The sequence below is a fragment of the Exophiala viscosa genome (genome assembly GCF_022695815.1).
Source record: "Exophiala viscosa unplaced genomic scaffold EDD37scaffold_20, whole genome shotgun sequence".
NCBI lineage: Eukaryota > Fungi > Ascomycota > Eurotiomycetes > Chaetothyriales > Herpotrichiellaceae > Exophiala > Exophiala viscosa.
In genome coordinates, this window is record NW_026944372.1 from 1 (window position 1) to 14,142 (window position 14,142).

At 50.2% G+C, this 14,142-nt stretch overlaps 7 protein-coding genes across 7 annotated transcripts; 1 reads left to right on the forward strand and 6 right to left on the reverse strand.

The window, feature by feature from the left end:
* Positions 1 to 345: 345 nt before the first annotated feature.
* On the reverse strand, positions 346 to 1,480 carry EDD37DRAFT_614097 (uncharacterized protein; the record flags this gene model as incomplete). The annotated part of the gene is made up of 3 exons (XM_062815508.1): positions 346 to 512; positions 584 to 1,043; positions 1,118 to 1,480. 3 exons carry the CDS (start codon positions 1,478 to 1,480, stop codon positions 346 to 348), a joined length of 990 nt encoding a protein of 329 aa, XP_062665099.1.
* Positions 1,481 to 2,408: 928 nt separating this feature from the next.
* On the reverse strand, positions 2,409 to 3,638 carry EDD37DRAFT_571608 (major facilitator superfamily domain-containing protein; the record flags this gene model as incomplete). Its single annotated transcript, XM_062814344.1, has 2 exons — positions 2,409 to 3,065; positions 3,108 to 3,638. Coding segments are annotated over 2 exons (1,188 nt in total), but the record flags the coding sequence as incomplete, so codon positions are not given.
* A 2,957-nt stretch (positions 3,639 to 6,595) lies between these two features.
* On the reverse strand, positions 6,596 to 7,910 carry EDD37DRAFT_654955 (uncharacterized protein; the record flags this gene model as incomplete). Its single annotated transcript, XM_062818728.1, has 4 exons — positions 6,596 to 6,775; positions 6,834 to 7,430; positions 7,479 to 7,633; positions 7,688 to 7,910. The coding sequence occupies 4 exons, from the start codon at positions 7,908 to 7,910 to the stop codon at positions 6,596 to 6,598; spliced, it is 1,155 nt and encodes a 384-aa protein (XP_062665101.1).
* Positions 7,911 to 8,615: 705 nt separating this feature from the next.
* EDD37DRAFT_304738 (MC family mitochondrial carrier protein) lies at positions 8,616 to 10,013 on the reverse strand. Its single transcript, XM_062811239.1, has 2 exons — positions 8,898 to 10,013; positions 8,616 to 8,847 (listed from the first exon to the last, which is right to left on the reverse strand). The coding sequence occupies exons 1-2, from the start codon at positions 9,826 to 9,828 to the stop codon at positions 8,729 to 8,731; spliced, it is 1,050 nt and encodes a 349-aa protein (XP_062665102.1). The 5' UTR covers positions 9,829 to 10,013; the 3' UTR covers positions 8,616 to 8,728.
* Positions 10,014 to 10,108: 95 nt separating this feature from the next.
* EDD37DRAFT_643940 (uncharacterized protein) lies at positions 10,109 to 11,141 on the reverse strand. Its single transcript, XM_062817457.1, has one exon. It carries the CDS (start codon positions 10,771 to 10,773, stop codon positions 10,438 to 10,440), a length of 336 nt encoding a protein of 111 aa, XP_062665103.1. The 5' UTR covers positions 10,774 to 11,141; the 3' UTR covers positions 10,109 to 10,437.
* Positions 11,100 to 13,330, forward strand: EDD37DRAFT_304766 (translation initiation factor eIF-3 subunit P62). Its single transcript, XM_062811240.1, has 2 exons — positions 11,100 to 11,514; positions 11,597 to 13,330. Exons 1-2 carry the CDS (start codon positions 11,426 to 11,428, stop codon positions 13,275 to 13,277), a joined length of 1,770 nt encoding a protein of 589 aa, XP_062665104.1. The 5' UTR covers positions 11,100 to 11,425; the 3' UTR covers positions 13,278 to 13,330.
* Positions 13,331 to 14,142, reverse strand: EDD37DRAFT_304776 (actin like protein 2/3 complex, subunit 3). Its single transcript, XM_062811241.1, has 2 exons — positions 13,950 to 14,142; positions 13,331 to 13,898 (listed from the first exon to the last, which is right to left on the reverse strand). The coding sequence occupies exons 1-2, from the start codon at positions 13,999 to 14,001 to the stop codon at positions 13,384 to 13,386; spliced, it is 567 nt and encodes a 188-aa protein (XP_062665105.1). The 5' UTR covers positions 14,002 to 14,142; the 3' UTR covers positions 13,331 to 13,383.

Genomic DNA, 14,142 nt, shown 5'->3' on the forward strand with positions numbered 1-14,142 from the left:
GTTGTAGTTGGAATGGTGGTTGTAGTTGGAATGGTGGTTGTAGTTGGAATGGTGGTTGTAGTTGGAATGGTGGTTGTAGTTGGAATGGTGGTTGTGGTTGGAATGGTGGTTGTGGTTGGAATGGTGGTTGTGGTTGGAATGGTGGTTATAGTTGGAATGGTGGTTGTAGTTGTAGTGGTGGTCGTAGTTGTAGTGGTGGTTGGACTGGTGGTTGTAGTCGGAATGGTGGTTGTAGTTGTAGTGGTGGTTGTAGTCGGAATGGTGGTTGTAGTTGTAGTGGTGGTTGTAGTTGTACTGATGGATATAATTGCAGGTGTGGTTGTTGTTGTAGTTGTAGCCGTAGATTCAGTTGAAGTTGGTGATGCTGATGTACTCGAACTGGTGGTTGCAACTGTAGTGGTGCTTGTAAATGTACTGATGGATGTACTTGTGGATGTGGTCATTGTTGTAGTTGTCTCTGTAGATATGATTGAAGTCGGAGATGGTGATGTAGTTGTACTCATACTGGTAGACTTTGTCGATGCGTGTGTGGTAGTGGTCGTCGTTTTTGACGTGGAAGTAGTTGTAGAGTTAGTCGACGCACTCGCTGTGGTGGTGGGAGTCGTTGTCGTCTTTGGCTTAGCTGTCGTCGTCGACTTGGTCACCGTGTGTATGGTGGTAGTTTTTACTTTGGTGGTGGTGGTGGTAGTGGTGGTAGTCTTTGGTTTGGTGTTGGTGGTGGTGGTGGTAGTGGTGGTAGTCTTTGGTTTGGTAGTGGTAGTTTTTGCTTTGGTGGTGGTGGTGGTGGTAGTGGTGGTAGTTTTTGCTTTGGTGGTGGTGGTGGTGGTAGTGGTGGTAGTCTTTGGTTTGGTGGTGGTGGTAGTAGTCTTTGGTTTGGTGGTGGTGGTAGTTGTCTTTGGTTTGGTGGTGGTGGTGGTCTTGCTTACCTTGGTCGTCGCTGACGACTTGGTCACCGGGTGTGTGGCGGTGGTTTTTGCTTTCGTCGTGGTGGTGGTGGTGGTGGTGGTAGTCTTTGCTTTAGTGGGGGTGGTGGCAGAGCAAGGCTATTTAGCGTAATCATCATCAGTCAGTAGACATATTCAAGATAGAAACAGAATTTCTTGCCGGAGAGACTCACCTTCGCCGTTTCAATGCACGAGCACATTGTTGAGACTACACTAGCGCCCCTTCCCAACACAATAGTCCAGGCGGTATACATTTGTGCCGAGTTTATCGATGATGCAGTCGTAGTCGTAGTCTTTGTGGTGGCTGCCGCTACTCCACGCTTCGCAATCTTGGTAGAGGTGCAAGCGACAGGGTATGTTTCATAACAGGCGGATATTGCAACAGAGTATGAAGCAAGATAGGGTAAGAATAGTCCGTAGAAGTCGGTACCCTCGCACACATTTGCGCTTCGACCCTCGTTGTGTGGGGCTGCAATGCTCATAGAGGGCAAGCATAGAGCCCATAAAGTAGAGGCTAAGATCTGTTTGTACAACATTTTGATGTATCCTTCGATGGTTCAAGCTACAGTGCCTACAGGAGTACAAGTCATCTGACGGAGAGAACGTATTTGTCCTTTATATGTTAGTTCTACCCTCGCAAACCTCTGCAAGGCTTTACAATCGATATTACCACCGATACGCATCTCATATCACCAGGTCCTAGTTCTCATACTTACCAAGGGCAACAAAAAGCCTCGCACGGACTCGAACTTGATATGGAAGTCATGCATGGACATTTGGAGGCACATCAGGTCTGTGTAAGGTTCGTGGATAGTACGGGAGTAGTTCTCGACCCCATCCTTGGAGGTTAAACTGAAGCTTAACGTGGTTTAGCATTGGAGATCCCGCTTCAATGATCTGTTGTCATGACACGCCTAGGCACGAACCGTCCTGTCAAAAGTCCACATGGAAGGCTTCTAGGCTATTAAGATCCCGTTGTGGACCTGTCATGCGCTGTGACAGATTGCTTCATAAATCTGGTCAAGGCTGCATGAATCTGGCCCCTGGTGAGCCAAGGTTCTTCAGGCATGCTCGACGCAAGAAGATGACAGCTCATGACAGTTACCATGGTATGTGGTATCGAGTGAAGCTTTTATCGGGCCGGTATGCTTTTACAAGTCGGTAATCCCCCCGTACTACAAAAGCCCCAGCCCAATCAGAAGTACGCACCATCATTATTACGCCGTAGGGCCGGCAACATCTGTCAGATCAAAGGTGCGTTGAGCAGCGAAGCGGCCTTGATTTCAGTTCCGGTGGTTGTACGAGACTCCTGCGGACGTATGTTTGTGTGGACTAGCAGCCTATCAATTTGATAAACTGACATTGGGTAAGAGCAGAAAGAGCCGAAAGAGCCGAAAGAGGCCGACTAAACCATGTGTAGATGACCCGCCCTGCGTCCCAATGTCATATGTTCAATGCACGCTACTAAGCTATACAACATCGACAGTCTAGTTTCATGCAAAGTTTCCTTTTGTTCTTCCACAGCGATGCAAACAAGCACGTAAATCCCACCGCGGAGCTTATAGCCATGCACACCCCGACAAACAGAATGACATGTCTGAACTTGTCCTGTGCAGACAAAGCAGGCTGATCGGCTCGCCGATCAGGGATCAAGGCAGTACTGATAGGTCCAGATACGATCGCACCCAACCCTCTCCCACAGGACATGAAGCTGTATATCATACTCGCATCAGACTCCCCAAACAGAGTTCCTATCCGTGGCCAGAGAGCGAGGAAACCGCTGGCAGTACCACCAAAAGCCAATGCGAATGCGATCAGCAACCCAAATGAATCTGCAAAACCCCAGAGGAAAAACGTAGATAGACATGCCAACAGGGACGAAAGGGCCACCAGAATATGCACGTTGACTTTGTCAGATAACGCTCCAAAAGTGAGTTCCCCAACGATCTGGGCCGCGTTGGCCACAGCAAGAACGATTGCTCCTGCTCCTCTTGAGGTCAAAGAATCGAGCATTGTTGTGTAGGATGCGAGGTAGATGAACGGTAGGTAGAATGCAAGTGATTGCAGGAGGTTCGCGGCCATGAAAAGGTAGAAGGATGGTCGAAGATAGTAGCGAAGCGGCTGTGATTGAATTGAGGACCCTGTTGCTGTGTCCTCGCTGACGACGGTGGCTGATGGGGAGTAGTTGGTGGACGGTCGTCGTTTCAGGAAACAAATCGCTATGCCGGTAATGACGAAGCAGATTGCCGCAAACATGAGAAATGTGGCTTTCATACCATGCTTGCTCAACATGGTGCTGGCAGCAAAGCTCGATGCAACACCAAAAAGATCTGTCGAACCGAAAACTATGCCATAGACCAGACCTCGTCTCCGTACGAACCACGTATTGAAGATGACGAAGGTTGGCATCTCCGAGAGAAGCACCCCCAGTCCATATAAAAGGCCTTGGGTGACTACCAGACTTCCGAGAGTATGGCAAAAAGCACTGCCCAAGAGTGCTACTATGCAGCATGCCCATCCAGCGAATATATAGTATTGCAATGGAAACCGTGTACTGTGAGAAAGCCTCGTCATCAATGGAGCTCCCAAGAACGGGATGCCAGCATTAAGGACACCAATCCAGGATGAACGGTCGCTGAATTTGAGTGTATTTGTGTAGTAATCTTGGAAGACACCGAACGACAAAGAGACTCCTGGTGAACATCAGCAATGGCAGGTTTGAGCGAGGTATTTAAGACAACCTACCGAGAAGAAGAGCGTTCGAGAGGACTGTTGCAAGCAATATTCTGTATGCATCCCAGCTTGTATCCGTAGAAGGTCCTGGTGTCTCGGAGGTTGTCATTCGCAGGCATAGGTCGTCTTGCGTTTTTATCGTGTTGCTGCTTGACTGATCAATGGTGACTTGGTGGTCATGTTGATCCGCCGGTTGCTCTTGCCTGTTGGATTTGTCTGCCATGACTCGTCTGCAACAGACGGAAAAGAGCGAAATTGAATTGTGGAAGTCCGACCTAAATTCATGAGGTTGCACTTGGGATCAAATACAAGTCTTCGTGGAAGATCTCTCCACATTTTGGTCGAAGGCTTGATCCTGACGTGCCAACAATGCCATGAACGAAAGGGGGATTTTGTCTCAATGACACTCTGTGGATTAGCGTAGATGGCCATTTGTGGAAGGCGTGATTCATGGGTACCATCTTTAGCCATTGAAAGGTCCAGCCTCAGACCGCTTGGAAGGCCCGACTGAATCAAAGCTGAACGTGGAAAAAATACCCTTCAGCAGCCGTAACTTACTCAATCCAATCAAGGTGTACATCGCGGACCGGAAGGGATTTTCGCGTTCAGTCGAATCACGATGTACGCTGCTGGCAAAAAGGGCGTCGCTGCGTGTTTCTGTGTACCCCCAATGCCGTCTGACTATACATGTTCTGATGCTCACTCCACATCTATGCTCCAGTTTGATCTGCGTGATCGATGGAGATCTTTTGGCTCACTTGAGTTAGTACGCCTACCCAATGAGGCAGGAGGCGGTAGGCCCTCCTTCATGGTGTAGCAAACTTGGCAAGGCTGCTTGATGACCCCAACTGCACGATTACCTACCAACAAATATGGAGTGCATGATAGTGATACTATGTGATAATCGTTCAGTCGCTTGACAGTTGACATGGGCCTGGACCTGGTATGCTGCCGGTCAGGGCGAGGATAACAGTAGACTCGTTTGAGAGCCTGACCATCTTACTAAATCACACATCGCTTGCCCAATTGGGTCTACCTCCAACTTCTTGACGAAATCACATGGGCTGAAACATAGTGAAAACTCGAAGCGCTGCGTCGCTTGAGCACATAACGGCTCCTATGGGCCGACATTCAGCGGTGGTCGCGAGATCCAGCTTGGGTGGCTTGCAAAAAGGGCTGAACGTTGGAGAAAAGGACCTCAAAATCTCAATGTGGCTGGCGGCGAGACGGGCCCAAAACCTCAGCCTCCTTAGCTTGGTGAGGCCCCCAGCTTCCCCGTCCCCAGCAAGCCAAGTTGAGTAGCGCAATCCCGCTTCTTTGGACAGGGGCCGTTGAGCCGCTTCGCGTATTAAGCACTTGGCAGAGCACCATAAGAGGTCGACGTTCCATTTTCCGTCAGCCAAGAGCGACCCGTTCTTGATCACGGACGGTCCGACAGGAACAATTGCCTGACTCGTGGGCAAGGCCCAGACACTACCTGCCTCCGCTCCGTCGTCCATGGACTGCGAAGTCGAGTGGAACTGGCAGCTCTGTTCGATAAAGAGCAGCTTTCAAGCTACACGGACATGCAAGTTTCACTGAGAAATGTTTGGTCACAACCCTCGTCAAGGAATGCTGGCGTTGTGACCCGCCTCTACCGCCAAGGTACTGATTTATCACGGGCGGCCACCCCAAGAGAAGACCACCTACGGTGCCATTCACTTCACCGACATCATCACACAAACGAAATGTCACTCTCACCTTGATATCACTCCTTGAAGCTCAAAAAAAACTTTTCCGCAAACAGAACTCGGAATTTGACCAGAACTGGTCAGCGGGAAGGGAAACAAACCTCGTTGGGTTTGTTTTTCGGGAAGACAACCAATCCTCGAACGTGGTGCTCTCAATCTGAGATCCGTGTACTACATCTGGCGAGTCTCTTTCTGTCAAGCCTTTCGACCTGATTACTGTGCAGACTGCAAGCCAATGTATGATGTTCCGGCTTCATCATTTCTGGAAGACTGTATAACAGTCCCATACTGGTCCCCAGCAGGGGAGGATTGGCCTGGCGAACACTGGACCATCAGGGTTGAAAGCAATGTTTTGTGGATTGTTAGCCAAAAATTCACATTTCAATGCTATATGCATTGAATTCCAGTGACTACTGCTAGCCAGCCAGGCCCAGAAAGGTAAGGCTGTTGTGAAAGTGAAGCCGTCGTGGAATCCCGCCAAGGATCGTGAGGCTGAACGGCAGCCTCGTGGCCCTGATTGTGCCAATGTACTAGTATGGCTCTTTTCCTCAAGATCGACGCAACTTGAAACGAAGTCATCGTCTTCTCGCTCATCGTTCGATACCTTGAATTTAAGGAGATGATGTGCCAGCACCGCGATCTATTATGCGAGCTCACTGGAAGCTTGAGAGTAAGACCTCATCTCTAAGTTGTCGCGATATCCAGCGAAAGCGTGACGGCAAGATGGTGAAATGAACTTGCAAGAATAGGTATGGAGTTCCAAGACGGTGTGGAAGAAAGTCAAGGCTAGGTAGGTGCTACGGCTCACCAGACCCGCTAAGTCACCTATAAGCGAGGGTTGACATCACAGGCCTGCCTTGTGACAGCTGCTAATTCGTCAAAGTGAACTGAAGCTTTAAAGGAATAGATGAATGCAAAGTACAACAAATCCTCGTGGGTGCACTTCTTATCAGCCTTTCATCGTTACTTGAGGCCAGGCCTCTAGAATATGAGGCTGCCAAGGATACGTTCTAGATACATCTGGGATATAATCTATGAGATTGCTGCTTCCTGCTCGCTCATTGAACATGCCGTGATCTGTGTGCAAGCCTAATCACTCTAGTGATTCAGGAGTAATAGTACTGGTCCCGGCAGGGCCAAATGTGCTGGACCCCACCTTCCATGCTGATGAAAGACGCTGGTAACGCCTCAGAGTACGATCTCAGATGCTCCATCTCCGCTTAGAATCCCATGCAGCAATGCAAAATGCTCTGCACGAAGCCAGTGAGTTGGCGGTTGACGTGGCGATAGAGCCATTGGACGAGACTCGAGAAGGTAGTGCAACACCCTTGGGCCTGAACAATTATCTTCATCCGGTGCAGGGCATTCCTGGGCCGGGGTCAGCATGAGCATACCAAGTCGAATGAGCAGGTTTGAATGTACATACAACCTGTTGGACGGTACCGATGTGCTGGATCTCATGCCAGCGAGTCAGCTCGGACCACTTTGCATGATCGCGCAGTTCACTCATTGCTTTGCTGGCAGCGAATGCCGAAGGTTCGTCGGCGAACGCATTCTCCGGGTCGTATAATGCGAATTGAAGTCTTTTATTGCCTGACTTGCGCTCTTGCAGCAGCATGCAAAGGGCAGTCCAACGCTTCTGGCGGTACTGGACGAACCAGACGCGTTCGGTGTCGCTGGACAAGTGCTTCCAGCTGACTTCCCAACCAGCCAGAACGAACAGATTCTTCGGCGTTGAAAGAACCTCCAACATTGCGGCTAGTAAGGCTTCGGTGTAGACTCTTTCAGGCAGCAAACACTCGAGATGGTTAGACACCAAGTCGACCACAGAGCCTTCACTTAGTCGGAAACCGAGGGTGGTCAACTGATCCGTTTGTAGAATGTTTTTGAGGATATGCAGATTATTGGCGTATTCACTCATCACAGGCGGGTTCGGCGCAATCCGTGGATATGGGAGTTTGAGAAGATAGGTGTCCCCTCCTCGTGGAACTGTACATATCACTGGTGATCTCGTCATGTCATGCTGAAAATGAGTTAGATAACTGGCAGGAGTCTCTGGGTCAGTACTAACAGGTTCATCACCATCAGCACGTTGTTTTGCGAGTCTTCTAGCAAAGGTGGAAAGAGCTTCATTCATTTCGTCTTCACCAGCGGCACTCATCTCATCTTCAGCTTGATTATCTGCCTCGTTGGCTGCAGGTCCATTGTCCATTGCTAGAATATCATCTAGGTGAAGTGTCAGTCGAGACCTCTGAAGAAAGACAATAGCATCGAGCTCACCGTCAATGCCAGCATCGTCACAGGACCGCTTCAAGGAGATATCAAGACCTTCTCTGAGCTCTTCTCTTGCTGGCTGAACTTCCTCCTCGCGTGTTGATGTAGCAGGCGGTTGGTTCAGCCCATTGACGTTGCTGTTCAGGAACAAGTTGGTGATCGAACCGTGGAAATGGTAGTGAGAGGGAGAGCCATCGTCTTCAGGACGTGATTTGATTCGCTTTGTCATGATGGCAATCGTCTGAGCGTGCTACACAGTCAATGAGGACGGACTCAATATTGAAGCGGAAAAAACAAACCAGAACCCCTACAACAAAGCAACAAAGTGACACTCCTTCTGCTTGAATGGGGTGACCGAAGTCAAAGATGAGGATGAAGGCAGGTATGCTCGCAGGAGGAGACGATGAGATGAAAATGGAGAGTAGGAGGGTCTGCCTCGAGAGCATGCACGTGTGAAAGTGAAAACAACAGCTTGCAGCAAGAACAAGGTAAGTGCGACAGACTCTCAGAGAAAAGCTGTGTACAATATCAGATTTTCCATGATCAGATACAATCAAACTGCTTGGAAGCCATTCGAGGTCAGGAAGGGCGGGTGGTAGGAACAAGCCAAACCGCACGATTGCTTGTGACTCGTCCCTTCTCATATCTGCACATATCGCGCACCAAAGGCACCATCCTCCACACATGACTGACCTCCTGCATGGTCTTCTTTTCCAACACTGCTCTATCATACACCCACGCCAATTGTTTGTCCAGAAATAATTCATGGGAATTGCTAGTGCGATAAGACACCCGTGCTCCCCGCCAGAGCACTCGAGAGAGCCATAGCGTTGAGAGGGAAGTATCCAAGTGTAATCGTGCATCCCAAGAATGAAAATCCCCCTATACTCACCTTCATTTTGTCATGATCACGTAGCAACATCGTCCCACTATCAAGGATTCTTCCATATCCAACTCCTTCCTCAACGAAAGTGACCTCCAGTCACTCTCCGATCGAGCAACCGCACTTAGGTTGAGCCTTGTTCGATGATGTTTTTGAGGCTAAATTTACGCCTTGATGGCCCTGGCCCTCCGACGTGCGGCAATGGTCATGTCATACAAGACATCTTTGAAGGCGAAGAGGAACGCCGCTGTGAGAACACTCTGGCTGACTTTGGGGGCGATTCCTGGATATCATGTCAGCAACGCCTGATAGTAATGAGTGAGTGCGAGTTACCCTTGTAGAGTCCAGCCCAGCCCTCCTCCTTGACGATCTTATTCAGACTCTTCAACATGCCCTCATGTGGCTGATCCTTGGTGGCCACATGGGCTCGAGACTTGACAGTGATGTATGGGTATGTGATGCTGGTTGCCAACAATTTTCCGAGGGCACCAAGGTAGAAAGCATCCTTGGGTCCGACCTTCTTCCGCTTCTCCAAGATGTTCTTCAATTGCTCATAAAAGGTGTATTGCAGGATTGGGTTGATTACCAGCACCAAGGCCGGCAGAACGCCTGCGAACAAGGCACTTGCTCCGTCCTCCTTAATCATTTTGACTAGGGTTGCGATTGTGCCGGGCGCCTTGACGCGCTTTTTCTCACCACCGGGCAACTCTAACTCGCTCTCATCGTTCTTGCGAGTTGTCATTCTGGTGTTGACCACCCAGATGGGGTTGGTGAGCATCACTGTTGCCGATCCGGCGATAGCACCGGCAATCATACTTTCGATGGTGGTGAGCTTCTTGCTAGCACGGCCAGATTGAATGGCTGCTTTCTCGAAGAACGCCTTGGTCCATTCGTACCAATAGTAATAGACGAAATTTGTGACGGAAATACCGAACAAGGCGCTGCTGAGGCCTGCATAAAGTCCGCTGACACCTTCGCGGTTGAGAATGTGCTTGACGGCTGCAAGGGTCGATGTATCAGCTCGCTTAGATTCGACCTGCGCACGCGTCGAAAGGGTGATCAGAGGGTAGGTCAAGGTCATGGCAAGAAGACCGCCGCCTGCGCCAGCCAATGCATGGGCAATGTTGTCGCTCTGTTGCGCAGCGGTGGTCGTGGAGGTAGCATCGCGGGAAGGGATGATATTGACGGGACCGGACGACTGGGAGGAAGAGTTGTCGAGGTCGCCCTCTGTAGGGGTTGGCGCGATGACTTTTGGTGATGACATGATGGCGGCGCAGATGTTGTACGAGTGCGTCGTTGATAAGGTCGGATTACTAGATTGGAAGGAAACTACCTAGGTAAGCAAAGGAGAAAAGAAGGGAGAAAGACGGTTTTGTATGAAGTCAATCACTGGTGCCCGCTGTTGACGCATGTGCACCAACTAGGGGAAAACCGGAGAAATGGAGGACGGTCGTTCGGCAATGATGCTGTCACAACGCGACTCAAGCCTGAAAGCGTGAACTGTCAAAGGTCGAATTTGGGGCATCATGCCTCGGTCCAGGAAAATTGGGGCCTCTCTACGTTTGGTGGGGGCCGAGGTCAGCGACGACGTGGATTGTTTTTATTTTCACGAGATAGTGGTACATCTGATCATTCTGATCGAAGTTGTTATTGTTTGCATTTGAGCACCGACTTCAGTGCATATTCTACATAAACTGGCTACCTTATAGCCGGATACAGTCGCGTCTTGTCCTCATAATCCAGCACTTTTCCCGTGTTGACATACTTCGAGTTCTACCCAAGCGCAGTGTCCTTCTAACACCCGACACAGCAGTAGTCGTTGCGCGTACCAGTCATTCGACCGTTGCTTGTCCATCGCTCTCTGTTGTTCGCTTTACTTGGTCTTCTTTGCTGCCCTTGAGAGGGGAGCCGGGTTCTTGCCCTGGCGTTGCTGATACAAGATGTACCCAAAGTACACAGCAGCCAGAGTGCCAAGAATGAAGATGTTGCCTGTTTTAATGTCAGTTTGTGAGATCTCTTCCATGTAATCAGACCACATACCAATGATGAAGCCTACAACACCTTCGGCCAAGTTGAAGACATTCTTGAAGAGGCCAAGGACTGTGTTGATGGCGCCCTGGAACACGCTGAGAATGGTCGAGAAGATGCCTTGGATGATCTCGAGAACCGAGTAAAAGAGGTTGCCAACGCCTTTAACGATGTCCGACATGTTGCTTTGTTTGCTGGGTTGATATTGTAAAAACAGATGTTATGTTGGCTTTCACTGATAGTCAGAGAGAGTAAATGCAATACCTCTGAAACAGGATGAGTTGCGACTGTTATAGGCACGCGATTCTGGTGACGGCACTTCCTCATCCTCTTTCAATAGTCGCCATTTTCATTGTGTCGCTTAGAGCCTGACGTCACGGTAAACAGGCGTTCACTCCTCAGGCTTTGTCCTTGTTTTGTGGCTGGTGATCGCCCTGATTCCGGCAATACTGGTCACGAGGACACATTTCAGCCCCTGCACGCCCCTGGTTGATCCTGTGGCTGCATCGTCAGAGTACATCAATAATCCATGCGCAATTGGTACACCACGTAGTTTTCCTTGACCTGGAAAGTTGCCTTGCCTGACGTCCGGTATGGTGGAGTTGGACCACCCATTGCGCAATTCCACAACTGGGTGACTGGTTTACCGTAGGCAACCACTGGAATACTTCTACGGTGGGACACTGCCCGATCTGGCGACATAATGGATTCACCACTTCATAAAATTTATATTGACAAAATATGGTCTGGTTGAAAGCAGACTTGCCTTGGGGGCTTTTGACAAAAATACGATGAACTTCGTCTTATAATACGATTGAGCATAATCCGGCACAATGCCGTTTCAAACCATCCAGCCATTCCAATATGTGGCTCTTCGGCTACCGTCCGATCAGACAAAAGTCGAACAAATCCTCCCAAATTCGTAGGTGCACCAAATATCGTTCTATGAGCCGAAACAGATATCAGCCAACGGCTTTGTGAGCTGTCGCTGACTCTGTTACAAGTCTCATAAATCTTGGAAAATATGGTTCTTTTCGTACCAACCAGATCATCGGTCGTCCCTACCATCTAACATTTGAGATCCTGGATCGACCAGATGTCCATGACGGTAGAGAATTGAGAGTTGTCCCAGCAGCCGAATTACACGCTGTGACTTTGATGGAGACAGCAGAGACCGAAGATGCGTCACCTCCAGCAGTAGAGGAAGCGGCAGGGCAGCCCACATCAAAGTCCAACGTCAATACTTATGACGATCCTTCAAATCAGAAACTCACCATGGCGGAGATCGAAGCTCTTAAGCAGAGCGACATGGGTAGCGGCAAGGAACTGATCGAGAAGATCATGCAGTCTCACACCACACTCGACCAGAAAACAGCATTCTCATTAGCGAAGTACACTCTCCGCAAGCACAAAAAATACATGAAGCGATTCTGCGTACTGCCTCTCGATGTACCGACGTTAGTCGACTGGATGATGGCAGACCGCGACTTTGCCAAGGTCATGGAAATGCGCAACGAGGCTGTTGGTCTTGTAGGATCCTGGGCGAACGTACATGCCAGCGGGCAAGACCCTACACAGGCAGACACAGACTCCTTATCCCGGTATCTGGTCGTCGACGATACAGGCGGCCTGGCGGTTGCCGCTATGGCCGAAAGAATGGGCATCCTTCACCAAGCGGAACTTGGAGATAACGCTGCAAATAGCGACGATGACGGGGAGGCCGAAGCTGCACCCGAACAAGCAGAAGCCGTACTACCACACAAACCACAGAGGCAGCAATACAAACCCACGGCAATGAGCGCCAAATCAAATACCATCACCCTCCTCCACGCCAACCAGCAACCCAACCTGGGCCTACTCCGCTACTTCAACTTCGACTCAAACAACCCGACCCCGTCACATCCTCTGTACAAGAACCTGAAAACCTTATCCTGGCTGCAACTCCTCGATCCCGAAGCCGACACCACATACCAAGAACCAGAAGTCATACCAGCTGAAGAACTCGCCAAAGCCAAGTCCAACCGTAGAAGCGCATACTACCGTAAGCGAAGGCGGTGGGAACGAACCAAGAATATCGTCGATGAGACACGACAAGGCGGCTTCAACGGCTTGGTAGTCACAAGCTTCACAGACCCAGTATCGATTCTACGACATCTAGTCCCAATGGTCGCGGGTGGTGGGCAGGTCGTGGTGTATTCTCCCAACGTCGAGCCCCTTACAAGATTGGCAGACTACTATTCAACAGCAAGACGGACGGCGTATATCAACACGCCAGAAGAGCAGCGCACTTCTGAAGACTTTCCTGTCGATCCGACCCTCCTTCTTGTGCCGACTGTGCAAACTGCCCGGGTTAGGAAATGGCAGGTCCTGCCCGGAAGGACACATCCGCTTATGACTAGCCGGGGTGGTGCGGAGGGTTACATTTTCGTGGGAATAAGGGTGATACCTGCCGAAGGAAAGGTCGAGGCCAGAGGACGCCCGCCGCGAGGTAAGAAAAACAAGAACGAAACAGCTGCATCCACACCGGCACCTGCGACCCCAACGCCAGCGGAGGACATCCCACCAGAGTCTCCGCTCAAGAAACAGAAGACCGAGCCGCAGAATGATGCACTTGCGGCGCCGGAGACAGCCTTGGAGACAGTAAAACAGGAACCAGAGGACGTCGACATGAAAACAGAGACATAGTGCTGCCTGAATCATGTATCGGCCTCGAGGTCAAAACCTAACCTGGTATTCTTAATGTCTTGTTGTATCTCTGTGCCATCATATCGCCTTTCTCATGCATATCTGCTCATAAACTCTTGCCCATGAATTTCCTCTTGGTAAAGCTCAACCACCATTTACTCGGCCCAACACCGCCCTCATATAATCTAGCATGTAACCGCATCGCCAACTCCTGTCGGACTTGACTTAGGTAGCTTCTCAATGCCTCCGCCTCGTTTCTGTCCCTCGGCGCCTCGAACGCCTGGTTCAGAGGAAAGCCTGGCTCGCCAGGGATACTGAATTGCTCGAGCGCGCCATTGATCAGTGCCTTTTCAGCCGTTCGCGAGTCCATGTTGGGTTTGACCTTGGTCAAGCAGTCGGACACAAATAGGATGCCGTATATCAGCATGCGGTCTGCGGGGCCTTTGATCTCAAAGTTGCGGAAGAATGTGTTGGCACGGAATAATGACAGGACTTCGTCGAGGCAGTCGTAGGACTCGGAGTCGGGGTCGACATCGAGAGGATCAGTGCCGCTGGGGAGTTGGGGGAGTGTGTATGCGGGACCTCGTGTCTTTGTGCGTAGTGGGAGGAGAGGGAAGTTGCCTTATACTTGTTATTTCTTCGGCTGGGGCGTGGTGGTTAGAGAGAGGTTACCTATTACTTGGACGCCCTGGTCGCCCAGGAAGATGGAGTGGTATGCCTGCATGAGATGTAAGTCTGTCTGAATGGGTAGTGCCGTATGTGTGGATTTACCGGCATGATGTGTTGTCGACGAGTTAAAGAGAGGACGACACCGTGGAAGCAGCACGGGGAGAGTCAATTGTGGTTTCAATGTTCCATTCTTATG

What these genes read in the sequence shown, in the direction of transcription:
- EDD37DRAFT_304738 (XM_062811239.1), bottom strand. Translation starts at nt 9,828, where the DNA reads ATGTCATCACCAAAAGTCATCGCGCCAACCCCTACAGAGGGCGACCTC. An exon ending in CTGGGCTGGACTCTACAAGG is followed by an intron (nt 8,848 to 8,897) that starts GTAACTCGCACT and finishes CATGATATCCAG; the next exon opens with GAATCGCCCCCAAAGTCAGC.
- EDD37DRAFT_643940 (XM_062817457.1), bottom strand. Translation starts at nt 10,773, where the DNA reads ATGTCGGACATCGTTAAAGGCGTTGGCAACCTCTTTTACTCGGTTCTC.
- EDD37DRAFT_304766 (XM_062811240.1), top strand. Translation starts at nt 11,426, where the DNA reads ATGCCGTTTCAAACCATCCAGCCATTCCAATATGTGGCTCTTCGGCTA. An exon ending in GAACAAATCCTCCCAAATTC is followed by an intron (nt 11,515 to 11,596) that starts GTAGGTGCACCA and finishes CTCTGTTACAAG; the next exon opens with TCTCATAAATCTTGGAAAAT.
- EDD37DRAFT_304776 (XM_062811241.1), bottom strand. Translation starts at nt 14,001, where the DNA reads ATGCAGGCATACCACTCCATCTTCCTGGGCGACCAGGGCGTCCAAGTA. An exon ending in CCAGGGCGTCCAAGTAATAG is followed by an intron (nt 13,899 to 13,949) that starts GTAACCTCTCTC and finishes AACAAGTATAAG; the next exon opens with GCAACTTCCCTCTCCTCCCA.